Source organism: Saimiri boliviensis, chromosome 11 (genome assembly GCF_048565385.1).
Source record: "Saimiri boliviensis isolate mSaiBol1 chromosome 11, mSaiBol1.pri, whole genome shotgun sequence".
NCBI lineage: Eukaryota > Metazoa > Chordata > Mammalia > Primates > Cebidae > Saimiri > Saimiri boliviensis.
The window spans coordinates 44,776,528-44,802,432 of NC_133459.1; the positions used below are offsets into that span (position 1 = coordinate 44,776,528).

The 25,905-nt window shown below is 40.9% G+C and overlaps 1 protein-coding gene and 1 pseudogene across 18 annotated transcripts in view; one reads left to right on the forward strand and one right to left on the reverse strand.

The window, feature by feature from the left end:
• The window catches only part of MAST2 (microtubule associated serine/threonine kinase 2), a 229,012-nt gene that overhangs the window by 169,919 nt on the left and 33,188 nt on the right, over positions 1 to 25,905 (forward strand). For 17 of the 18 annotated variants that reach the window (XM_074380734.1, XM_074380742.1, XM_074380735.1 and 14 more), the window contains one exon: positions 23,898 to 23,973. In XM_074380734.1, the coding sequence (XP_074236835.1) occupies positions 23,898 to 23,973 (76 nt within the window). Of the gene's footprint in view, positions 1 to 12,744; positions 12,821 to 23,897; positions 23,974 to 25,905 lie in introns of those variants that run through there. The other variant, XM_074380745.1, reaches the window with a different exon arrangement.
• LOC101052398 (multifunctional methyltransferase subunit TRM112-like protein pseudogene) lies at positions 12,105 to 12,423 on the reverse strand (annotated as a pseudogene).

Sequence of the window (25,905 nt, forward strand, 5' to 3'; positions counted from 1 at the left end):
AGGTACAAGGACTGAACCCTGGATCATTCCAGTTTTTGGAGATCAAGAGAATGAGGAGAAACCAAAAGGAAAGAGGAAAACTTAGACAATATGGTGTCCTGGAAACCACATAAAAAGAGTATTTCAGGAATAGTATGTGATCACCTGAGCCAAGTGATAGACAGATCAAGTGACATGAAGTCTGAGTATTGCCAGTGGGTTGTAGCAATGTAAGTGTTGACATTGATTAGCTGTTTTGATGGAATGGTTGGGGCAAAACCTAATTGGTGAGTCAAGAAAGAAAGGGAAAAAGAAAATGGAGATAACTAATTTGTTCAAGGAGTTTTGCTGTTAGAAAGAGCAGAAATAAAATGCAAAGATGGGTGGAGGGATCAAGAGAGTTTTCTTATTTGAAAAAGGTAATAGTGTCTACATATATACCCTGATGGAAGTGATTCAATAGCAAGAGAAAATCTGATAATGCAAGATAAAGGAGAATGGCTGACTCAGTGTCCTTCTGTAGTTGAGAGGAGATGGGATCTAGTAAATAAGCAGTAGATTAGCCTAGCCAGGAACGCAAACACTCCTCCCCTAGGAATAGGGGAGGGTGTGGGGAATGCAGCACAGGTGGTTGGGTAGATGAGGTAGAGAGAGCTTATTGAAGTTCATCTCTGATTAGTTGAGGCCAGGGGCGGTGGCTCATGCCTGTAATCCCCACACTTTGGAAGGCCAAGGCAGCAGGATCACTTGAGCCCAGTAGTTCAAGACCAGCCTGGGCAGCATGGTGAAACCCCAACTCTATGAATGATACAAAAATTACCTGGACATGGTGTTGCATACCTGTAGTCCACCTACTTGTGAGGGAGGCTGAGGTGGAAGCCTGAGGAGTTCAAGGCTGCAGTGAGCTGTAATTGTGCAGAGCTGTGATTGTGATTGTCTGGGTGACAGAGCAAGACCCTGTCTCAAAAAAAAAAAAAAAAAAAAGTTTTTTTCTCACTGAAATGGAAAGCGAAGTGATTAGCTGAGAGCCTGAAGAAAAAGGATAAGGTATGAAAAGTCTTATCCTTAAAAAAAGGTTAAGTCTTTTAAAAGGATGGAAGAAAGAATACGCCAAGAAGTATGGTCTGATTTCCAGTAGTATGAAGAGCTAAATTTAGTGATCATACACATAAAGTGAGACTAGTCAGCTTTTTTATGTAGCTTTCTGAAACTTCTCAGGCTAGGATTTTGGAAAGATCGTGTGAAGATACTGAAATTACTCTTGACAGAAGGCATGATAAAGAGAATATCGGTGATACAGGTACAAAAATATTTAAAGAGTGAGGGGGATTTCCCAAAAGTTTGTTTGTGACTTTAGCAAGGAGGGATAATGGTTGTTGTAGTCTGATGACATCATTTCAAACCTTGGTGTTTTTGCGGAGAACAGAGGCAGAATGCCTGAAGACGAAATGAGCCAGCAGGATATCCCCCACCTCTAGGTCCAGTGGTACAAAGGTGTGAAATCCAACAGCCATCATTTGAGAGAGCTGCAGAGGAAGCTGCATCCACAGGGGACAGTCACATTTCAACCTGTTGAGTATGTTAAAGGCTGTACTAAATGTGTGTCCAGGGTGCTCCGGAGTACAAAAGTAAAGCTATGTAACCCAACCTAGTCATTAAGCAAGGTGTTCTTTTTGGAGTTAGCTCATTAAATGAGGCAGAAAGGTCATTCTAAGATCTTACGAAATAGCATCGTATGTTTAGGACATTAAAAGTCCAGAGCATTGTAGTAGCCCAGATACTATAGCTCATGCCTGTAATCCCAACACTTTGGGAGGCCAAGGTGGGAGGATCACTTGAGGCAGGAATTTGAGACTAGCCTAGGCAACATAGTGAGAACCTGTCTCTACAAAAAGAAAAAAGCCAGGTGTGGTAGTACACACTTTTAGTTTCAGCTGCTCAGGTGGAGGGAGGATTGCTTGAGTATAGGAGGTCACAGCTGCAGTGAGCCACAGTCACACCACTGTACTGCTCTCCAGCCTGTGAAATAGAGCAGGACTCTGTCTTAAAAAAAAAAAAAAAAAAAAAAAAAAAAAAAAAAAAAAAGCACAGACCATAAAAAGGTACAGATTATATGTTTCTAGATTATAAGCTGCTAATCAAATACGGATGGATAGGCAGAAAGTCATGGAGGGCTATATGCAGTGCTAAAGGGATGAGGTATGAATAGTCCATAGCATGGACTCTTTTTTACCTGAGATCCATGGACCCTGAGTAGTTTTAGAAGTCCCATAAATCTCCTAAAACTGTATTCCCAGTTTTGTATGTATGTTCATTTTCTTGTGGAGGGAGTTTATCAAGATTTGCCAAAGGTTGTTTTTTAGTCTGAAAACTGAATTTTTTTTTGAAACAGTCTCTCTCTGTTGCTCAGGTTGGAGTGCAGTGATGCAATTTCGGCTCACCGCAACCTCCGCCTCCTGAGTTCAAGTGATTCTCGTGCCTCAGCCTCCCAAGTAGCTGTCTTTTGTTTATTTATTTATTTATTTATTTATTTATTATTTTTAGTAGAGACAGGGTTTTGCCATGTCTCGAACTCCTGACCTCAGGTAATCCGCTCACCTTAGGCTCCCACATTGCCGGGATTACAGGTGTAAGCTACCATGCCTGGTAAAAACTGAATACGCTTTAAGGCTTAAAGAAGCAAAGAGAGCCAGGAGCAGTGGCTCACACCTGCAGTACCAACAGTTTGGGAGGCTGAGGTGGGCAGATCACTTGAGGTCAGGAATTTGAGAGCAGTTTGGTCAACATGGTAAAACCCCATCTCTACTAAAAATACAAAAATTATTCAGGCATAGTGGCACATGCCTGTAATCCCAGCTACTCGGGGCCGCAGGGTGTGAGACAAATGCAAGGAAAAGTCTGGAAAAATTAAAACCACATTGTTCTAATGGTGATTACCTGTGAAAAAGAAAAGTAAAAAAGAAGCTTTCACCTTTTATTCAGTTTGCTACTATTTTTGGCCATAAGAATTTGTGAATTGTATGATTTAAAAAGTGTTAAAAACAACAACAGAGGGCAGTGCTGGCAGTTGGAAGACCATTGCCGTTATCAAGAGGCCATTGCCATTATCAATATGTTAGGGGAATGTTTGAAATAAAGAAAATATTTGAATGTGAGAGATACGTAAGAGGTTAAATCAGTGGTGTATGGATTGATTGTCTTCAGATTCCCTGAGTGATTAATGACGTGTATTGATACCCTTAACTTAGATAAGAAATCCTAATAGGACGAGTAGAGTTAGTGGGAGGAAGACGAGCCCAGGATCAAATTTGTACATATGCAGACACTTGATTTATGACAGAGGTGGCACTATAAAGCTATAGGCAAAATCCACTGAATATTCATATGGAGAAATTTAAAAACGTGGCTCTTCACAAAAATATTCAATTCCAGGTGAATTATAATTTTAAATGCGAAAAGTAATATGGTTAACACTTTTAGAAGGTATACAGAAGAAAATCTGCATGCCCTTAAAATAGGGAAATTAAAAAAAAAAAACAGGATATAAAGGATAAGATTTCTAAATTTGACTACATTTAAAATGAAGAATTTTGCCAGGCATGGTGGCTCACGCCTGTAATCCCAACACTGTGGGAGGCCAAGGCAGGCAGATCACCTGAGGCCAGGAGTTTGAGACCAGCCTGGCCAATATGGTGAAACTCTGTCTCTACTAAAACTGCAAAAATTTGCCAGGCATGGTGGTGGGCACCTGTAATCCCAGCTACTTGGGAGGCTGAGGCAGGAGAGAGAATTTCTTGAACCCTGGAGGTAAAGGTTGTAGTGAGTGGAGATCACGCCATTGCACTCCATCCTGGGCAACAAAAGTGAAACTTCGTCTCAAAAAAATAAATAAATAAATAAGAAGAATTTCTAGTTATTAAAAGGTACTATGAAAGAAGTGAAAAGACAAGCCACAAGGTGTGAGAAGATAATGTGACACATAAAAGTAACAAAGGCCTTGGGTTCCAAATATATAAAGAACTCCTGAGCCCAGCACATGTGGCTCCTGTAATCCCAGTGCTTTGGGAGGCTGAGGTGAGCAGATTACTTGAGCCCAAGAGTTTGGACTAGCTTGGGCAACACAGTGAAACCTCACCTCTTATATTTTATAAAAACCACAAAAACCTGTAAATCAATAAAATAAAATGATAGTATGATTGAAAAATGGCCAAGGGACTTGGACAGTTCATAAAGAAGAGATCTAAATGATTAATAAATGCATGAAAAGATAACTTACTTTCATTAGTAATTATGAAAATGCAAAATAGGCTGGGTATGATGGCTCACACCTGTAATCCCAGCACTTTGGAAGGCCAAGGGGTGGGTGGATCACTTGAGGCCAGAAGTTTGAGACCAGCCTGGCCAACAGGGCAAAACCTTGTCTGTACTAAAAATACAAAAAAATTAGATGGGCATGGTGGCATACACCTGTAATCCCAGCTACTCAGGAGGCTGAGGCATGAGTATTGCTTGAACCTGGGAGGCAGAGGTTACAGTGAGCCAAAGTCATGCCACTGCACTCCAGCTTGGGCAACAGACCAAGACTGTCTCAAAAAGGAAAGAAAGAAAATGCAAAATAAAATCACAAAAAGATATTATATGACCACCAATAATGGGCTAAAGAGTGACAAAACCAAGTATAGATGAGTATGCAAAACAATACGAATCCATAAGTGTTGCTGGTGAGTGTATAAATTAGTGCAACTATTTTGCAAAGCAACTTGGCGTTTTCTTACATAAGGTATAGAAACAGGCAAACGTAAACATATTATATAATTTCATTTCTATGAAACACAAACGTAAACATATTATATAATTTCATTTCTACGAAATGTCCAGGATACATAATTTCATAGAGGCAGAAAGTAGATTAGTAGTAGCCAGGGACTGGAGTAGAGGGAAATGAGAAGTGACTGCTAACAGGTAGAGTTTCTTTTTTGGGCGATAAAAATGTTCTGAAATTACATAATGGTTATGATTGCATAGCTTTGTGAGTATACTAAAAACCCATAAGCTACACGCTTTGTGGTAAATGTTATATGTGAGTTATATCTCACTTTTAAAAATTGTATGAGTAGAGAAACTAGAGTGTTTAGAAATGCGTATTTAGTTGGTAAAGCTATAAGGAAATGATTATCATAATACTGACTTTAAATGGGGTAAAGGGAGGGGTTTTTTATCAGGAGGGATTATGTGGAGGGATTTTGGAAGATGCCATTGTTAAAACTAGACAGTGTGCACAGGTGCTTGCTGTATAATTATATTCCTTTATAACTAGTTAAACTATATAAATGAAACAGCTGGTTCAGGGTCAACTGACTGCTCCCAGTTTTGTTTGTTTATAACTTGTTTTTCTGGGATGAATGATCACTTACCTTTGAACTGTCTGCTCCAATTGCTAAAATCACTTCATAAAGTGGAAAAAGCTTGCTTACTAGGCTGCTGGATTTTCTGTCATTTTTTTTTTTTTTTGTCCTGTTGAGTCATTTATTGCTGTCCTTAAGGAAGGATTCTTCTCAATAGTGTCATTCTTTTCTGGAGCTAGAACTCTGTAAGTCATCAATAACAATCAGCTGGACACAGGGACTCACACCTATAATCTCAACATGGGGAAGCCAAGGTAGGGGGATTGCTTGATACCAATCTGGACAACATAGTGAGACCCCCATTTCTTTTAAAAACTAAAAAATTATCTGGCTTTTTCCACTTTATGATGACTCACACCTGTAGATTGCTTCTTAGGAGGCTGAAGTGGGAGGATCACTTGAGCCCAGGAGTTTTGAGGCTGCAGTGAGCTGTGCCTGCACCACTGCACTCTTGGGTGACAGAATAAGACCCTGCCTGAAACCAAGACAAACAAAAAAATGTAGCTATTAAAAAAGAATGAATCATTGATGTAGCTGGAGGCCATTGTCCTAAGTGAATTAAGGTGGGAACAGAAAATAAAATACTCCAGGTTCTCCCTTATAAGTGGGAGCTAAACAGTGGGTACTCATGGCCATAAAGATGGCGACAGGCTAGGTGCAGTGGCTCACGCTTGTAATACCAGCACTTTAGGAGGCCAAGGTGGGTGAATCACTTGAGGCCAGGAGTTCAAGACCAGCCTGGCCAACATTGAGAAACCCCATCTCTACTAAAAATACAAAAATTAGCCTGGTGTTGTGGCACACACCTGTAATCCCAGCCACTCGGCAGGCTGAGGCAGGAGAATCACTTGAACCCAGAAGATGGAGGTTGAGGTCGTGCTACTGTGCTCCAGCCTGGGCAACAGAGCAAGACTCTGTCTCAACACAAAACAAAACCAAAAAGATGGCAACAAAAGACTGGAGACTACTTAGAGGGGGCAGAGAAGGAAGGGGCAAGAGTTGAAAAATTAGCTATTGGGTTCTGTGCTCACTACATGGATGATGAGATCAGTCATACCCCAAACCTCAGCATCACACAATATACCCAGGTAACAAACCTGCAAGTGTACCCCCTGAATCTCAAATGAAAGTTGAAATTATTTTTTATGTGAATTTTTAAAGAATCAGTTTAAATATTTTCTTCAGAATGTTTTGTTGTTTTTGCTTTTGTCTTTTGAGACAATGTCTCACTCTGTCATAAGCTGTAGTGCAGTGACAGAGTCACTGCTCACTGTAGCCTCAACCTGGGCTCAAACAATCCTCCCACCTCAGCCTCCCAAGTATCTGGAACTACACATATGCACCACCTTGCCCAACTAATTTTTTATTTTTTTTGTAGAGACAAAGTCTCACTGTATTGCCCAGGCAGGCCTCAAACTCTTGAGCTCAAGTGATCCTCCCATCTTGGCCTCCCAAAGTGCTAGGATTACAAGTGTGAGCTACCATGCTGCCTCAGAATGTTATTATAACATAATCTTCCCTCCCCCAAAATAAGACCAATTTGAACTGTAACTGCCCAATGGATTCTTCTTGCCCACTCCCCAGATAGAGCCAATTTATTAAAACGGGGGAATTGCAATAGAGAAAGAGTTTAATACACGCAGAGCTGGCCAAACAGGAGACTGGAGTTTTATTACTGAAATCAGCCTCCCCCAAATTTCTGAGGCTAGGGTTTGTTGTTTTTGTTTCTATATTTGTTTTTTGATGGAGTCTTGCTCTGTTGTCCAGGCTGGAGTGCAATGGTGCAATCTTGGTTCACTGCAATGGCGCAATCTTGGCTCACTGCAACCTGCACCTCCCAGGTTCAAGCGATTCTCCCCCCTCAGCCTCCTGACTAGCTAGGATTACAGGTGTGCACCACCACACCCGGCTGATATTTGTGTTTTTTATAGAGATGGGGTTTCACCATGTTGGCCAGGCTGGTCTCAAACTCCTGACCGCAGGTGTAAGCCACTGCACCCAGCTGAGGCTAGGGATTTTTTTTTTTTTTTTTTTTTTAGACGGAGTTTCGCTCTTGTTACCCAGGCTGGAGTGCAATGGCACGATCTCGGCTCACCGCAACCTCCACCTCCTGGGTTCAGGCAATTCTCCTGCCTCAGCCTCCTGAGTAGCTGGGATTACAGGCATGCGCCACCATGCCCAGTTAATTTTTTGTATTTTTAGTAGAGACGGGGTTTCACCATGTTGACCAGGATGGTCTCGATCTCTTGACCTCGTGATCCACCCGCCTCGGCCTCCCAAAGTGCTGGGATTACAGGCTTGAGCCACTGCGCCCGGCCGGGGCTAGGGATTTTTTAAGGATAGTTTGGTGGGCAGGGGGCTAGGGAATGGGGAATGCTGATTGGTTGGGTTGGGGATGAAATCATAGGGAGTTGAAGCTGTCCTCTTGCGCTGAGCAAGCCCCTGAGTGGGGACCACAAGACCAGGTGAGCCAGTTTACCTTGCCTGGGTAGCACCAGCTGGTCCATCAGAATGCAGGATCTGAAAAATACCTTCAAAACCAGTCTTAGGGTTTATAGTGATGTTATCTTTAGGAGACTCCAGGAGGTTAGGAATCTTGTGACCTTTGGCTGAATAACTCCTGAGCCATAATTTTTAATCATGTGGCTAATTTGTCAGGTTTAAAAAAGTGGTCTGGTCCCCAGGTCTTCAGAGGGTTTTTCCCAGTAGGGGCTGTTACCATCTTTGTTTGAAAGTAAACTAAACTCCTACTAGTTAGTTTTGGCCCATGCTCAGAATGTACAAGGGCAGCTTGGAGGTTAGAAGCAAGATGGAGTTAGTTAGGTCAGATTTCTTTCACTATCATAATATTCCTATGTCAGATTTTTCTGTCATAATTTCGGCAAAGGCAGTTTCAAATTCTTTGTTTTATTCTGTCACAAACTTGAAAATGGTAGTAATTTTGGCCTTTTAAGGTGAAGTGTATGTTGGAGAAATAGAGAAAATCCAATAAAAGTAGCACACATTTTTAGGCCTTAGTATCTATGGTACAATAAAGAATTTCTGTGGTCTTTGTTCCAGATTTAGGCACAGAGTCTCTGAAAACTTTGGAATTTCCTGAAACATAGGATTGTCTTGTGAGGTGACTCATGATAGGCCCCTGGATAGTTTCAGAATGGGGACTGATCACTCACTAGAAAGACCAACAACATTATTAGAAGGTTAGGATGGAGCCCGGGAGATTGAGTTCAGTCATTTAGCCAATCATTTAATCAGTCATGACTATGTAATAAAAATTAAAACTCTAGACAACCTAAGCTCAGTAGAGCTTCCTGGTTGGTGAACGAAGGAGGGTGACACTCCTATATTCCACAAGGAGAGGGTACAGGAGCTCTACTTCCCCTCCCACACCTCACCCTGCCTTTGTGTATCCTTTATAATAAAAGTGTAATAATAAGTATAGTGCTTTTCTGAATTCTATGTGTTGTTCTAGTAAATTATTGAATGTGGGAGGGCTGTGGGTACTCCTGAATTCGTAGCTAGTCAGCCAGATATGCTGACCACCAGAACCTCCCTGCCCCTCGCTGCCCCCACAAAGACTTATAGCTGGTGTTGGAAGTGAGGCAGTCTTGTCGAGGACTTTGCTCTTAACCTGTGGGGTCTATGCTGACTCTGTATGGATAGTGTCAGAGTTTAATTGCAGTATACCCAGCTTGAGGTAGTGTCAGAATTGTATCTTCTGAAAAGTCTGCAGCCTGGCCAGTTGGAAAGAATGCTTGTTTATTATATTGTTGCTTGCAGTTGGTGGGAATTCATCATTACTTCCCCTTGCATTACAGTGGCCTTTTCCCAAAGATTTCCATCACATACATAGTGGTCTGTTTTTTGCTATGTTCTGGCAACAAATCTGTAACTTGGAAGCCATTTCTTTTCTCCAACATTGGCCATATTTCATAAGGTACAATGTTGAATTGTGAATCAGCTCTGAAAAATCCTAATAAACAAACAAATGAACCTTAAAAATCGATAACTTAATAAGTATAATATTTACTTTATTTGTATTGGAGCAAAGACTTACCACAGGCGTCCCCAAACTTTTTACACAGGGGGCCAGTTCACTGTCCCTCAGACCGTTGGGAGGGCCGCCACATACTGTGCTCCTCTCACTGACTACCAGTAAAAGAGGTGCCCCTTCCTGAAGTGTGGTAGGGGGCCGGATAAATGGCCTCAGGGGGCTGCATGCGGCCCGCGGGCCGTAGTTTGGGGATGCCTGACTTATCATATGATGCCTTTCATTCTGGTAGGTGTCACCAAGGATTCAATACAAGACTCAGAAAAGTCTTTGACGTGGAAGGTGTTGTAAACCATGCACATTCTGATTTCATTATCATGGCCTTGTGGAAACCCTCATCATTTTTCATTTGGCTTATCAAAGATACCCCCAACTCCTTTCCTTCTCTATTCAGTCTTTTCTTTTTTTTTTTTTTTTGAAATGGAGTTTTGCTCTTGTTACCCAGGCTGGAGTGCAATGGCGCGATCTCGGCTCACCGCAACCTCCGCCTCCTGGGCTCAGGCAATTCTCCTGCCTCAGCCCTCTGAGTAGCTGGGATTACAGGCACGTGCCACCATGCCCAGCTAATTTTTTGTATTTTTAGTAGAGACGGAGTTTCACCATGTTGACCAGGATGGTCTCGATCTCTCGACCTCGTGATCCACCCGCCTCGGCCTCCCAAAGTGCTGGGATTACAGGCTTGAGCCACCGCACCCGGCCTCAGTCTTTTCTTAATTTTAGAGTAAGACGCTTTTTTTGCCCCTTTCTTTCTCTCTTTCCTTTTTTTTTTTTTTTTTTTGAGACAAGATCTTACTGTGTTACCCAGGCTGGAATTCGTGACATGATCACGGCTCACAGCAGCCTCTACTTCCCAGGCTCAAGCAGTCCTCCCACTCCAGTCTCCCAAGTAGCTGGAACTACAGGTGTGCACCACCACACTCAGCTTTTTTTTTTTTTTTTTTTTTTTTTTTTTTAAGTTTTTGTGGAGATAGAGTCTGTGTTGCCCAGGCTGGTCTTGAACTCCTGAACACTAGCAGTCCTCCCATCTTGGCCTCCCAAAGTGTTAGGATTACAGGCATAAGCTACCTCACTCAGCCCAATTTGCTTTTACAAGATGTATTCCAAATATTCCAACTTTTTCTGTGCTAATAAGTGCTTTTTGGTAGTATGCTCCCTAGGAAATTTGGGGTAGGAGACACAAACACTCTTTTTAGGGTGAACATGGTATTTTAGCATTGAGTGCAAAGGTAGCTACACTTTAAATTTGTGCCATGGAGAAAGCAATTTGAAGATGGATGTTTAGAAATGTTACCATCTATATGTTTTGGGTAGAGAAACATTATGCTTCCTCTAAAAACTGGTAAGTCTATCACTTGAAAACATTGGAAACAGAGTGTTTCTAATCCTCCAAAAGAAAGGTTCAAATTTAATCTATTGTTTAAAAATATAAAACTGTAATACCTCTTCATTACTTTCAAGAAAAAATGCTGATAGTACAGAAGTTAGAAATTTATCGTCCTTTGGAGGGAATTGAAAAATAAGTAATATGATTTATTAAACAGAGCAAACAACACACTTCATCCATTGGAAGCTACATGTCTTTGTGAGGATTATTTTATTTTATTTTATTGAGACAGAGTCTCACTTTTTCAACTAGACTGGTTGCAGTGGCATGATCATGGCTCACTGCAGCCTTGATCTCCTGGGTTCAAGTGATCCTCCATCTCAGCCTCCCAACTATAACCACAGATGCACACCACCATACCCAGCTAATCTTTTTTTTTTTTTTTAATGTGGAGGGTCCCAGGCCCCCACCCTGGAGTTTCCCGGCCTCCAGCTAATCATTTTTAAAATTTTTGTAGAGACAGAGTCTCACTGTGTTGCCCAGGCTGGTCTTGAGCTCTTGGCCTCAAGTGATCCTCCTGCCTCATCCTCCAAATGACTGAGATTACAGGTGTGAACTATCATGCCTGGCCTATTTTTTATCTATAATAAAAGCAAGTCAAAAATCTAAATTAAAAAACCAAACCACAGAAGGGTTTAGACTTAAGATTTTTAAAAATGTGAGCCATCTGATTAGGTGCAGTGGCCCCCACATGTAATCCCAGCACTTTGGGAGGCCAAGGTCAGAGGATCACTTGAGCCCAGCAATTCAAGACTGCAATGAGCTGTGATTGAGCCACTGTACTCCAGCCTGGGTGACAGAGCAAGAACTTTCCTCAAAATAAATAAATAAATAAATAAAAGTGAATAAATGAGTACATAAATATGAGCCATCTTCAATCACATTGCATTCTAAATGACAAGGTGAAAAATTTTGTACCAAGAATACATAGGGTATTTAAAACATTTGTTTTACTTTTTTTTTTTTTTGGTTTTGAACTTTTAATGAGAAAAAAATCTATGCTCTGGAGCTCAGGAGCACTGTGTGTTTCATGTGTTATTGGGTCAAGGGTTGTGGTTACACATGGCGGAATTCGGAAACAGGGTATATACAACAAAAATACACACGGTCATAATAAGAAAAACTGGCGCCTGGCACAATCAATTCTCAGATTTGTCTTCACTCAGCAGCATGTTGGGGATGCTGCGGCTGATGGGGAACATACGTCCAGACTCCGGGCACTGGAAGGTGCCCTCCACCACTTCCATCTGCGGGCGGGGAGGGACAGAGATGAGCACTGGCAGCCTCAGTGCGAGAGGCAGGTGGCCCGGGAAGCAAGTGATGGACCGCTTCTCACCTCCAGCAGCAAGTGGTGCATGGTCCTCAGAAACTCTATTCTCCTCATACCCCTCAACTGGCCCGTTAGGCACCTGGATCAGGTGCAAGTTATCAGCCATATCCAGGAACGCCGCCCATTCCACTTTGGGTATCATAGGTGCCACGAATTGGGGGTTGAACTCCAGGGGGCAGACGCGGACCTCTGTGGCCTAGAGGTGCAGGGGGAAGCCATGGGGCCCCATCCCCCACACATGCGAGCTCAGCAGATGATGGGTGAGCAGCTTCATGTTGCAGCATGAGCTTTCTCCAGGCTGGAACCCTATATTTATTCTTAAACAAATGTTACTGAGATAAAATGGACATACAGTATTCAAAGTATAAAATTAGATAACTTTCTTTGGGCTTTTGTTTTTGAGATAAAGTTTCACTCTGTTGCCCAGCCTGGAGTGCAGTGGCGCACAATCTCAGCTTATTGCAACTTCTGCCTCTTGGCTTTAAGCAGTTCTTTTGCCTCAGCCTCTGTAATCTCCACCTCCCAGGTTCAAACAGTTCTCCTGCCTCAGCCTCCTGAGTAGCCGGGATTACAGGCTCCTGCCACCACATCCAGCTTTTTTTTTTTTTTGGTAGGGGTAGAGATCGGGTTTCACCATGTTGTCCAGGCTGGTCTTGAACTCCGGACCTCAGGTGAGCTACTGCGCCCAGCGAGCTTTTGACCTATGTATAATACATCTGCAACCATTACCACAAAGTTATGAATATATCTGTCATCTCCGAAAGTTTCCTCAGGTCCTTTTGTAATTACTTCCAGTCAACCGCTGATGTGCTTTTTGTCACTCATAGATTACTTCGAATTTTGTAGAATTTTATCTAAATGGAATTATACAGTATATACTCTTTTTTTGGTCTGGCTTCTTGTCCTTTGTATTTCCATATGAATTTAAAAATCAGATTATCAAACAGGCAGCTGGTATTTTTTTTTTTTTTGAGATGGAGTTTCGCTCTTGTTACCTAGGCTGGAGTGCAATGGCACGATCTCGGCTCACTGCAACCTCCGCCTCCTGGGTTCAGGCAATTCTCCTGCCTCAGCCTCCTGAGTAGCTGGGATTACAGGCATGAGCCACCATGCCCAGCTAATTTTTTGTATTTTTAGTAGAGACGAGGTTTCACTATGTTGACCAGGATGGTCTCGATCTCTCGACCTCGTGATCCACCCGCCTCGGCCTCCCAAAGTGCTGGGATTACAGGCTTGAGCCACCGCGCCCGGCCGGCAGCTGGTATTTTTATTGGGATTGTGCTGAATCTGTAGATTAGGAGAGAATTGACTTAACAATATCAAATCTTTTAACCCATCAACATGCTTTATTTCTCCACTCATTTGGATCATCTTTCATTTCTGTGAAGTTCTTATGCATCTTTGGTCAAATTTCTCATTAAGTATTCCATATTTTATGCAATTATAAGTGGTATTTTTCATTTCTGATTATTTACAGTATATATAAATATAGCAGATTTTGTATATTGATCTTTTATCCTGCAACCTTGCTAACTCTCCTATTCCAGTAGCTTTATTGTAGATTCTGTTGTATTTTCTGGAGATACTCTTGTTGTTCATGAATAAAGACAACTTGCCTTATTCCACTGGGCTGGAACTTTCAGTACAATTTTTAGTAGAAGGGGAAATCGTAGGCATTCTTGCCTTGTTCCTGATCTTAGATCAGTTTTGTCTTTACTATTAACTATTGTGTTAGCTTTAGGTTTGTTATAGATACCCTTTATCAACTGAAGAATATGTCCTATTCCTGGTTTGCTAAAAGTTTTGACATTTATTTGTTTGTTTTGTTTTTTTAATTGAGACAGTTTCACCATGTTGGTCAGACTGGTCTCAAACTCCTGTCCTCAGGCAATCCACCCACCTCAGCCTCCCAAAGTGCTGGGATTACAGGCATGAGCCACTGCTCCCAGCCTTGCTAAAAGTTTTTATCAACTATTATTGTTAAACTTTTGTCAAATGCGTTTTCTATGTCTAATGAGATGATTATTTTTTTTCTTGATTAGCCCATTAATGTAGTAACTTATATTGACTGATTTTCAGATTTAAACCAACTAGAATTCCTGAGATAAATGTTACTTGGTCATGTAGTATTTGCTCCATGCCCCCATTATTTAGAGAATATTAGTCTGTATTAGTATTTTTATATGTTGTTGTATTTGATTTGCTGAAATTTTAAGATGTATGCATTTGTATTCATAAGGGATATTAGTCTGTAGTTATCTTATAATGTCTTTGCCTGGTTTTGGTGGCAGGGTAATACTGACCTCATAGTTACGAGTTAGAAAGTATTCACTCCTCTTCAATTTTCTGGGAGAAGGTGTGTAGAATTGTTATTATTTGTCTTATATGTTTGGCAGAATTCTCCAGTGAAGCCTCTGAACCTAGAATTTGTGAGAAGGTTTTAAATTATAAACTTAATTTTGCTAATAGATATAGGACTATTTAGGTTATCTGTTTCTGAGTGAGCTTTGGTAGTGTACATCTTTCAAAGAATTTTCAGTCTCTTCTAAGTAGTCAAATTAATTGACATAAAGTTGTTTATAATATTGCCTTATTTTTCTGATATCTGTAGAATCCATAGAAATGTCAACTTTCTCATTCCTGATGTTCATAATTTGTGTCTTGTCTCTCTTTTTTTTTCCTGATTGGTCTGTCTGTGGTTTTAATTTTATTGATCTCAAAAACCTGTGTATGTTTTTTGTTGGGTTTTTTTTTGGTTTGCTTTTTGAGAGACATGGTCTTGCTCTGTCTCCCAGGCTGGATGGAGTAGGGTGATACAAACATGGCTCACTGAAGCTTCAACCTCCTGGGCTCAAGTAGTCCTCGTATTTCAGCCAGGACCACAGGCATGTCACCATACCCAGCTAATTTTTAAATTTTTTGTAGAGATGGGGTCTCATCGTGTTGGCTAGGCTAGACTTGAACCTCTGGATTCAAGTACTCCTCTTGCCTTGGCTTCCCAAAGTGTTGGAATTAGAAACGTGAGCCACCATGCCTGGCCTTGTGCATGGTTTTATATATTTTGTCTCATTTTTTCCAGTGGTTTTTTATCAATTGAGTTCTGTTTTCGTCTTTATGATTACCTTTCTTCTGGGTTTCATTTGCTCCGCTTTTTTTAATTTCTCAAGGTAGAAAGTGAGGTCATTTCTTCGTCTTTTTTTAATTTTTATTTTATTGCACTTTAGGTTCTGGGGTACATGTGAAGAACATGCAGGATTGTTGCATAGGTACATACATGGCAATGTGGTTTGTTGCCTCTATCCCCATCACTTATATCTGGCATTTCTCCCCATGATATCCCTCCCCAATTTCCTCCTCCCTGCTGTCCCTCCCGTAGTCCCCCCCCCAACAGACCCCATTGTGTGATGTTCCCCTCCATGTGGCCATGTGTTCTCATTGTTCAACACCCGCCTATGAGTAGGGACATGTGGTGTTTGACTTTCTGTTCTTGTGTCAGTTTGCTGAGAATGATGGTTTCCAGTTTCATCCATGTGCCTACAAAGGACACGAACTCATCATTTTTAATGGCTGCATAGTATTCCATGGTGCATATGTGCCACATTTTCTTTATCTAGTCTATCATCGATGGGCATTTGGGTTGATTCCAAGTGTTTGCTATTGTAAACAGTGCTGCAGTGAACAAATGTGTGCATGTGTCTTTATAACAGAATGATTTATAATCCTTTGGGTATATACCCAGTAATGGGATTGTGGGGTCAAATGGAATTTCTATTTATAGGTCCTTGAGGAATCGCCACACTGTCTTCCACAATGGTTGAACTAATTTACACTCCCACCAACAGTGTAAAAGTGTTCCTATTTCTCTGCATCCTTTCTAGCATCTGTTGTTTCCAGATTTTTTAATGATTGCCATTCTAACTGGCATGAGATGGTATCTCAATGTAGTTTTGATTTGCATTTCTCTAATGACCAGTGATGATGAGTATTTTTTCATATGTCTGTTGGCCTTATATATGTCTTCTTTTGTAAAGTGTCCGTATCCTTTGCCCACTTTTGAATGGGCTTGTTTGTTTTTTTCTTGTAAATCTGTTTTAGTTCTTTGTAGATTCTGGATATTAGCCCTTTGTCAAATGGGTAGATTACAAAAAAATTTTTCCCATTCTGTTGGTTGCCGGTTTACTCTAATGATTGTTTCTTTTGCTGTGCAGAAGCTCTGGAGTTTAATTAGGTCCCATTTGTCTATTTTGGCTTTTGTTGCCATTGCTTTTGCTGTTTTAGTCATGAAGTCCTTGCCTATGCCTATGTCCTGAATGGTTTTGCCTAGGTTTTCTTCTAGGGTTTTATGTTGTTAGGTCTTATGTTTAAGCCTTTAATCTATCTGGAGTTAATTTTAGTGTAAGGTGTCGGGAAGGGGTCCAGTTTCTGCTTTCTGCACATGGCTAGCCAGTTTTCTCAACACCATTTATTAAACAGGGAATCCTTTCCCCATTGCTTGTTTTTGTCAGGTTTGTCAAAGATCAGATGGTTGTAGATGTGTGGTGTTGCCTCTGAGGCCTCTGTTCTGTTCCATTGGTCTGTATGTCTGTTTTGGTACCAGTACCATGCTGTTTTGATTACCGTAGCCTTGTAGCATAGTTTGAAGTCTGGTAGTGTGATGCCTCCAGCTTTGTTCTTTTTGCTTAGAATTGACTTGGCTATGCGGGCTCTCTTTTAGTTCCATATGAAGTTTAAGGTGTTTTTTTCCGGTTCTGTGAAGAAGGTCATTGGTAGCTTGATGGGGATAGCCTTGAATCTGTAAATTACTTTGGACAGTATGGCCATTTTCACAATTTTGATTCTTCCTAATCATGAGCATGGAATGTTTGTCTATCTGTTTGTGTCCTCTCTTATTTCGTTGAGCAGTGGTTTGTAGTTCTCCTTAAAGAGGTCCTTTACATACTTTGTTAGTTGTATTCCTAGGTATTTTATTCTCTTTGTGACAATTGTGAATGACTGTTCATTCTTGATTTGGCTCTCTTTAAGTCTGTTATTGGTGTATAGGAATGCTTGTGATTTTTGCATATTGATTTTATATCCTGAGACTTTGCTGAAGTTGCTTATCAGTTTCAGGAGATTTTGGGCTGAGACAATGGGGTCTTCTAAATACACAGTCATGTTGTGTGCAAACAGAGACAATTTGACTTCCTCCTTTCCTAATCGAATAGCCTTTATTTCTTTTTCTTGCCTGATTGCTCTGGCTAAACCTTCCAATACTGTATTGAATAGGAGTGGTGAGAGAGGGCATCCTTGTCTAGTGCCAGATTTCAAAGGGAATGTTTCCAGTTTTTGCCCATTTGGTATAATATTGGCTGTGGGTTTGTCATAAATAGCTTTTATTATTTTGAGATACGTTCTGTCGATACCTAGTTTATTGAGAGTTTTTACATAAAGGGCTGTTGAATTTTGTCAAAGGCCTTCTCTGCATCAGTTGAGATAATCACATGGTTTTTGTCTTTGGTTCTGTTCATGTGGTGAATTACATTTATAGACTTGGGTGTGTTGAACCAGCCTTGCATTCCTGGGATGAAGCCTAATTGATCGTGATGAATAAGCTTTTTGATGTACTGTTGCAATTGGTTTGCCAGTATTTTATTGAAGATTTTTGCATCTATGTTCATCATGGATGTTGGCCTGAAGTTTTCTTTTCTTGTTGAGTCTCTGCCGGGTTTTGGTATCAGCATGATGTTGGTCTCATAAAATGATTTGGGAAGGATTCTCTCTTTTTGGATTGTTTGGAATAGTTTCAGAAGGAGTGGTACCAGCTCCTGTTTGTATGTCTGGTAGAATTTGGCTGTGAACCCATCTGGACCTGGGCTTTTTTTTTTGGTGGGTAGGCTATTAATTGCTGCTTCAACTTGTTTAGCTTTTTAGAAACTGTTTTACAAAGTTTCCTGTTGTACCCCATCCATTCTCATAGGTATGTATGAGTATCCAATCGTAGTTTTAATTTGCAATTTCTTATGGCAAATGGTGTTGAGAATCTTTTCATATGCTTGTTTGCTATCTGTATATCTTCTTTGGTGAGGTGGCAGTTCAGATCTTTTGCCCATTTTAAAAATTGGGTTGTTTGTTTTCTTATTGTTAAGAGTTAAGAGTTCTTTGCACATTTTGTTTACAAGTCTTTTTTCAAATATGTGGGTTTTTTGTTTTGTTATGTTTTGGGTGTTGGGGCTTGGCTTTGCTTGTTTGTTTTTGAGACAGGGTCTTTCTCTGTCACCCAGGCTGGAGTTCAGTGGTTCAATCACAGCTCACTACAGCCTGAGCTCAAATGATCCTCCCACCTCAGCCTCCTAAGTAGCTGAGACCAGGTGTGTTAGGCTACCCCACACAACTAATTAAAAAAATTTTTTTTTTGTAGAGACACTGTCTCCCTGTATTGCTCAGACTGATCTTGAACTTGTAGGATCAAGCAGTCCTTCATTTTCAGCCTCCCAAAGTGCTGGGATTGCAGACATAAGCTACCGTGCCCAGCCAAGTATGTGTTTTTTACAGATATTTTCTCCTAGTCTGTGGTCTGTCTTTTTCATTCTCTTAACAGTACCTTTTGCAGAAGTTCTTAATTTTAATGACATCTAGCTTATCAATGTTTTCTTTCATGGTTTTACTTTTGATTTCATATCCTAAAAATTTATCGCCAAACCCAAGGTCACCTAGACTTTCTCTGATGTTATCAACTACAAGTTTTATAGTTTTGTGTTTTACATTTAGGTAAATCTTACAGTAGGATCATTTTCATGACCCACTTTGAGTTAATTTTTGTAAAAGGTTGTATTTAGATTCATTTTCTTGCATATGAACATTCAGTTGTTTCAGCACCATTTGTCAATAAGAATATATGTTTTCTCTATTGAATTGCCAGTGCTCCTTTGTCATATATCAGTTGACTATATTTGTATGGATCTGTTTCTGGTTTCTCTGCTTTGTTCTACTGATTTATGTGTCTGTTCTTCTACCAGTACCATGTTGTCTTGATTGCTATAGCTTTATAGTGAGTCTTGACATCAGGTAATATTAGTCCTCTAACCTTATTCTTGTTCAGTATTGTATTGGGGCATTTAGACTATTAACATTTAATGTGGTTGTTGATGTAGTTTATGTCTACCACCTCCCTATTTGTTTGCTAGTTATTCCACCTGTTTTTTTCTTCTTCCTTGATCTTTTTTGCTTTATTTGGGGTTAAGTGTGTATTCTTATTCCATTTATGTCCTTTATTGGCTTATAGGCTATAACCCTTTATTGTTTGGTGTTTGCATTAGCATTTATAGTATATGTCTTTAACATATCCCTCATATCACTCTTCAAATAATATTATACCACTTCACATACAGGATAAGAATCTTCCATTTCTCCCCTTCCAGCCTTTATATAGTTGTTTTCAAAATTTTGATTCTCATGTGTTGTAAACCCCACAGTATTATTTTTATTTAAACATTTACTGCTTTTAAAAGAAGTTTAAATAATAAGAAAATATCATTTATCTTTTTCCATGTAGTTACCTTTCCCATTGCTCTTCATTGTTTCATGCAGATCCATATTTCCTTTTGCTTCTGCCTAAAGAATGTTTTTTAAACATTTTTTTTGTAGTGTGGTTTGCTGTGGAGAATTTTATTTAACCTTTTTTTTTAAAAAGTATTTATTTTTTACCTCTGTCTTTAAAAAAATATCCTTGCTGAGGCAGGGAACAGGGGCTCATGCCTATAATCCCAGCACTTTGGGAGGCTGAGGTGGGAGGATCACTTGAGGTCAGGAGTTCAAGACCAGTCTGGCCAACATGGTAAAACACCATCTTTATTAAAAATTCAAAAAATTAATCAGGCATGGTGGTGTGTGCTATAATCCCAGTTACTCCGGAGGCTGAGGCAGGAGAACCACTTGAACCCAGGAGATGGAAGTTGCAGTGAGCCAAGGTCATGCCATTGCACTCCTCCCTGGGCAACAAAGCGAGACTCCATCTCAAAAACAAAACAAAACAAAACTTTTTTTTTTTTTTTTGCTGGTACAATGACTTCTGACACTAACTACCCCAAATTAGGTCACACTTTACAAAGGCCCAGTCCTCTACAAAACTGCCCTCACTTTAGATACCAAGCAGAAGTTTGGGGGTTCCCAAGTCACCCATATTTCTGACAAAATGGATACAAATTTGAAGTTTCTTACTACCTCTTGAGTTCAGTAATTCACTAGAATGATTCACAGAGCTCAGGAAACCACTATACTTAGGTTTACAATTTCATTGTGGCAAAAAAGATAAAAAGCAGGTCCAGCCAAAGAAGACATATGTAGGACAAGGTCTGAGAGGGTCCCAAATGGAAAGCTTCCAGTGCCTTCTCCCTATGAAATCAGGATGCATCATCCTCCTAGCACATCAATGTATAACAGTACATACAAATTATTAAGCAGGGAAGCTCACAGGAGCTTTGTGTCCCGAGTGAGGTTTCATTGTATAGGCATGATTGACTGACTCATTGGGCACATGACTGAACTTAATCTCTAGCCCCTCTCTACTTCAGGTTTATGTCAGACTCAAAGCCCCAAACAAATTTTTTCTTTTCTTTTCTTTTCTTTTTTTTTTTTTTTGAGACAGAGTCTTACTCTGTCGCCCAGGCTGGAGTTCAATGGCACAATCTTGGTTCACTGCAACCTCCATCTCCTAGGTTCAAGCAATTCTCCTGCCTCAGCCTCCCAGGTAGCTAGGATTACAGGTGTGCACCACCATGCCCAGCTAACTTTTGAATTTTTAGTAAAAACGGGATTTCACTATGTTGGCCAGGCTGGTCTGGAACCCCTGATCTCAGGTGATCCACTCATCTCTGACTCCCAAAGTGCTAGGATTACAGGCATAATCGACTCACTGAACCAGGCCTTAAAGCCCCAACCTGCTAATCACATGGTTGGTCTTTCAGGTGTGACCAGCCCACATCCTGAGTTACATCATTAGAATAAAGGATCAGGCCCCATCATGAATAACAAAAGCGTTCCTTGGGAACAAAATCACTTGGGAAATTCCAAGGATTTAGGGGCTCCTTCCCAGGAACTGGGCACTAAGGCCAGTCAAATTCTTTACTACATAACAGCTGGGTCTAGAATTCTAGGTTGGCAGGAGAATAGCCATGTCTTCCATAATTTATAGATACTGCTCTGCTATCTTCTTGCATTGTTTCCAACGAGAAATTGCTATAATCCTTGTCTTTGTTCCTCTGTATAACGTATCTTCTCATTTCACCCTCTCTTCTCACTTCACCCAGCTCTACCAAGCTCTAACCACTCCTAAGATTTTTCTCTATAGTTTAAGTTTTGAGCGATTTGACTATGATACAGTTTGATGTAGTTCTCTTCCTCTTTATCGTGTTTGGGGTTCTTAGAGATTCTTAGATTTATGATGTTACAGGAAAAAGTTGGGACTGTAAATGTCCCGCCTAAACTGGGAAGGAGCCATGAGACCAAAAAATGACTCAGACAAGTTCAACTTGATGAGTAGGTGAGTTTATTCAGCTTAAATACAGGGCACTCTTGGACGGCAGCAGGACAGCTCTAGAGAGCCATGCTGCTTCCTGTCTCTAAACTGCTTTTTTTTTTAAATTATTATTTTTTTTGACATGGAGTGACACCATATTGCCCAGGCTGGTCTCAGACTCCTGGACTCAAGCAATCCGCCCCACTCAGCCTCCCAAACTGGGATGACAGGCATGTGCCCGGCTCCCTCTAAACTGCTTTTAAGCTCATTTCCTGGATTTTTGTCTACTGTGTTTGAACAGTGAGACTGTTTTTCTTGGGAGGTTCTCAGATACTCTCTGGGATGTTTGGTTGGTTCTCAGGCATACCTGCTCCTCAGCTGGGTACCATTGCCATGGCCTAGCCTTCAGGTTTCAGGCAGTGAACATACGCACCCTTAAGTAACCTGGTAAAGGACCCGTCACACAACATATAGATATGTGCTTTTTATCACATTTGCAAAATTGTCAGCTATTATTTCTTCGTCTCTTTTTTTCTGTATCCCCCACTTTCCCCTCCCTCTTCTTGAAGTCCTACATCTCAGTGGTGCTGTTTAGTTAGTTTTTGCCACTTTTTTTTTCCCCTCTTGGTGTTAGTTATTTCTGACATATGTGTGTGTTACATAACCCTAGCTTTACTCTGAGCACCTGGAAGATTCGTTGTACCTTTGTAACCAGCCCAGTCCTTGGAAGACTAGTCATTTCGGATGCTCCTGTCCAGGCATCTCCTTGAGGCTTTAGCTGGGTAGTTTTGGGTACCAATAAACAGCATCTGACTTTGTATGCCAAGAATCAAACTATGGGTATTTGTTAATCTTTGCATAAGTTGACACTATCAGAAAAGAAAAGAATTTAAAAGGAAAAAAAAAAGCCTTGATGCTTCTGAGGAGCCCTGATCCTAATTAACTCCTGGCTAAAGAAGTAGCTACTCAGGATCAATTCCTTTAGATCCTGGTGCCCACTAGCCAGAAGATGGGGAGAGGTCATAACCAATAACCCTAACACAGAGCATGAAAAACCTAGAGGTCATGCAAAGTTGAGAGCAGATTCACTGGATGAAGTTGTGTATTTTATGCACCTGGTGGTGAGAGCAAGCTGAAAATGCCTCTTTCTAATTATTTCAACTAAAAATAATGCCATTATATAATTGATACAGAAGTGCTGCTGCATAGGGTAGTAGGGGCACTGATTGAGAGACTGGTTTCTACTAAATCAGTATAAAAAGACATTAAGTGCTATATAAGCCCTATTGGATAGAGATAATGGGAAACAAAGGGGTAGGTTTTGGGCACCTTGGAACATCCTTACCCTGTGCAGGAAACATACTCTCAAAGAAAAAGCCAGGGCATGTTGAAGTACCAGGCCCCTGGGAGGTAAGCACAGAAGTGAGGAGGTGGACAGGGGCTAGAGGGGTGCCAGCACAGCATGGAGTATGGTGCTTACTTCATAACTTTTTGTGTAGAGTCATATTAACAACTTTTACCAGCTAGGGGCTCCTGTGCACCAGCCCCCAGCTAGAAGATAGCCCAGAGAAGTATGGCAGGCTTAGATTTAAGAACTGTTGGGATTAGTACAAAGGTAAACTTAGAGTTTTGTTCAAAGCTTCTGAGCTTTAAGTTAGCAAGTTACAGGGGACACGTGAAAACTAGTGAGAAATGATAGTGATAGTTTGCTTCGTAGAGTTGGGGGCCTTGATTATGAACTATCTTAAGGGTTACTACTATCCTGAGTCCCTACCTGAGAACCTCTCTTTCCTCTTAAAGCACACATGTTCCTGGTTTAGCCTTTGGATACACTGCAGAGATATATAGGCAAGAAACTTTTGGATTAGAGGTCCTATTGCCCTTTGAGAAAGCATGAACATTTGGCTCTACCTTCTATACTAAATGAACTCATTAAGCCTTCTGAATGTTGGTTCACTTGACAAGACAGATTAAAGTCTCAGGTGTGTTCCTAGGAGGGCAGGAAATAGTCAAGTTGCTGCTAGATCTGGAATGGATGTCTGAGAGACATGGATTGTTATAGGAAACTTGGGAACAAGGGAGAAAACCTGGGCTATGAAACTTTTATGGAAAGAGACTCGTTAAACTGATAGTGGGCCTGAGAAAATAACCATATATACTAATTGCCAGTGCTACGGAAAGATTTCTTGCCTCAAGGTCATGTCAGCTCTCCTCAAAAGCAAACCTTAGAGTTTTGTTTCCTTTCCCACCCACAGGTAACAGTCCTTTGGACAGCCCCCGGAATTTCTCTCCAAATGCACCTGCTCACTTTTCCTTTGTTCCTGCCCGTAGGTAAGTTGATAGAAAACCTCTGGGACTAACACATGTGGCACTTGCATGAGGGTTAATTGAATGTCAGATTCCTCCTTAAAGAGTCACTGCTCATTCCAGTGTATTACCTGAGGCTCCCATCCATCAAAACTTTCTCTTTGCTTTTCTCTTCCAGGTTGTAATCATCGCGTTCTGGTTTTGCTTTGTAGGTGCCCCACGTATTTGTGTTTGAATGTTTGAACAGGAGAGTAGATATTAAGTAAAAGTAGATTTATTTTTATAATTCACTTTTTTTTTAGTCCCTGATGTCCTATGGGTGTGTTCCAAAGCATTATACTCTCAATTGAGAGTTATCCTAGAGTGATCAATGAGAAAATAACCTCTCCTCCAGGAGGACCGAAAGTTATTCTCTTTGTCCCCTCTAACTCAGCTAGTTTAAAGGGGCTGGAAGGGCCCTCTGTGCCTCTCTCCTTGACTTTGAGCTGGAGTTTGTGTGGCGGATAAAGAGACTACAGGGACTTCACTTTTCCTTCCAAGTATTTAGAAAGATTTGGTGCATAGAGAGCCATGCTTATAGTCCTCTCATGTGTCTCCCCTCTTCAGAATGATATAAACCTGTCTCTGGCCCATGGCAGCAACACTGACAGCTCTGCCTGTGGCTGGAGTATCATCAGGCCTTTGGAGAAATCTGAGCTGAGTGAGATTAATCCATCCAAATCACATACCTAGGCTCTGTACACACATGATTTCTTTCTTTCTTTTTTTAATTTTTTCACACATGATTTCTTGTCAGAACCTTTTTTTTTTTTTTTTTTTTTTTTTTGAGATGGAGTGTCGCTCATTGCCCAGGCTAGAGTGCAATGGTGCAGTTTCGGCTCACTGCAACCTCCACTGCCTGGGTTCAAGCAGTTCTCCTGCCTCAGCCTCCAAAGTAGCTGGGATTATAGGCATGTGCCACCAACCCCAGCTAATTTTGTATTTTTAGTAGAGATGGGGTTTTTCCATGTTGGTCAGGATGGTCTTGAACTTCCAACTTCAGGTGATCCACCCACCTCAGCCTCCCAAAGTGCTCGGATCATGGGCATGAACCACCGGGCCCAGCTCTTGTCAGGACTTTCCTAAGATTCTTTGGCAGGTTTATATTTATTATATTTTATTTTTTACTTTTAAAATTGTTCTTGGTTAGAGTTAGTGTGGTATAAGACCTGCAGGAAAATTATGGTTCCAGATTTGTAACCTTTAAGGAATGGAGAATGTAATATAGCTGGAGGCCAGAACAGTTTTTGTTTTTGTTTTGTTTTGTTTTGTTTTTTTTGAGATGAAGTCTTGCTCTTGTCCCCCAGGCTGGAGTGCAGTGGCGCAATCTCGGCTTACTGCAACCTCCACCTCCTGGGTTCAAGGAATTCTCCTGCCTCAGCCTCCCGAGTAGCTGGGATTATAGGCACCTGCCACCGTTCCCAGCTAATGTTTTTTATATTTTCAGTAGAGACGAGGTTTCACCATGTTGGCCAGGCTGGTCTTGAACTCCTGACCTCAAGTGATCCACCTCAGCCTCCCAAAGTGCTGGGATTACAGGCATGAGCCACCACACCCGGCCAGCCAGGACAGTTTTAATACTTAGATAACTTTTTTAAAAAAGACATATTAGGAAAAAGGGAGGCTCCCGGAAACAGTGTTAACTCACTGTTGCAATGATAACCCAAAAGAAATTCATCCTCTTTCCAGGATTCTTTGTAGCTGAAAAGAAGATGAGGGAAGGTTGAGGGAAGTTTGATGGCTGACTTGGGTTTCCCCTCATCAACCCACTTGCCTTATTCAAAACAAATTTTATCCAGGTTTGTTCCACGGGCTCATCTCTCCTACCCTGTGAAACTTGCAATTTGTTAAGCAAGGATCCAGATAAGATCACTTACAGTATAAGAATATGCTGGATTAATGCATTTTTCCAACCCA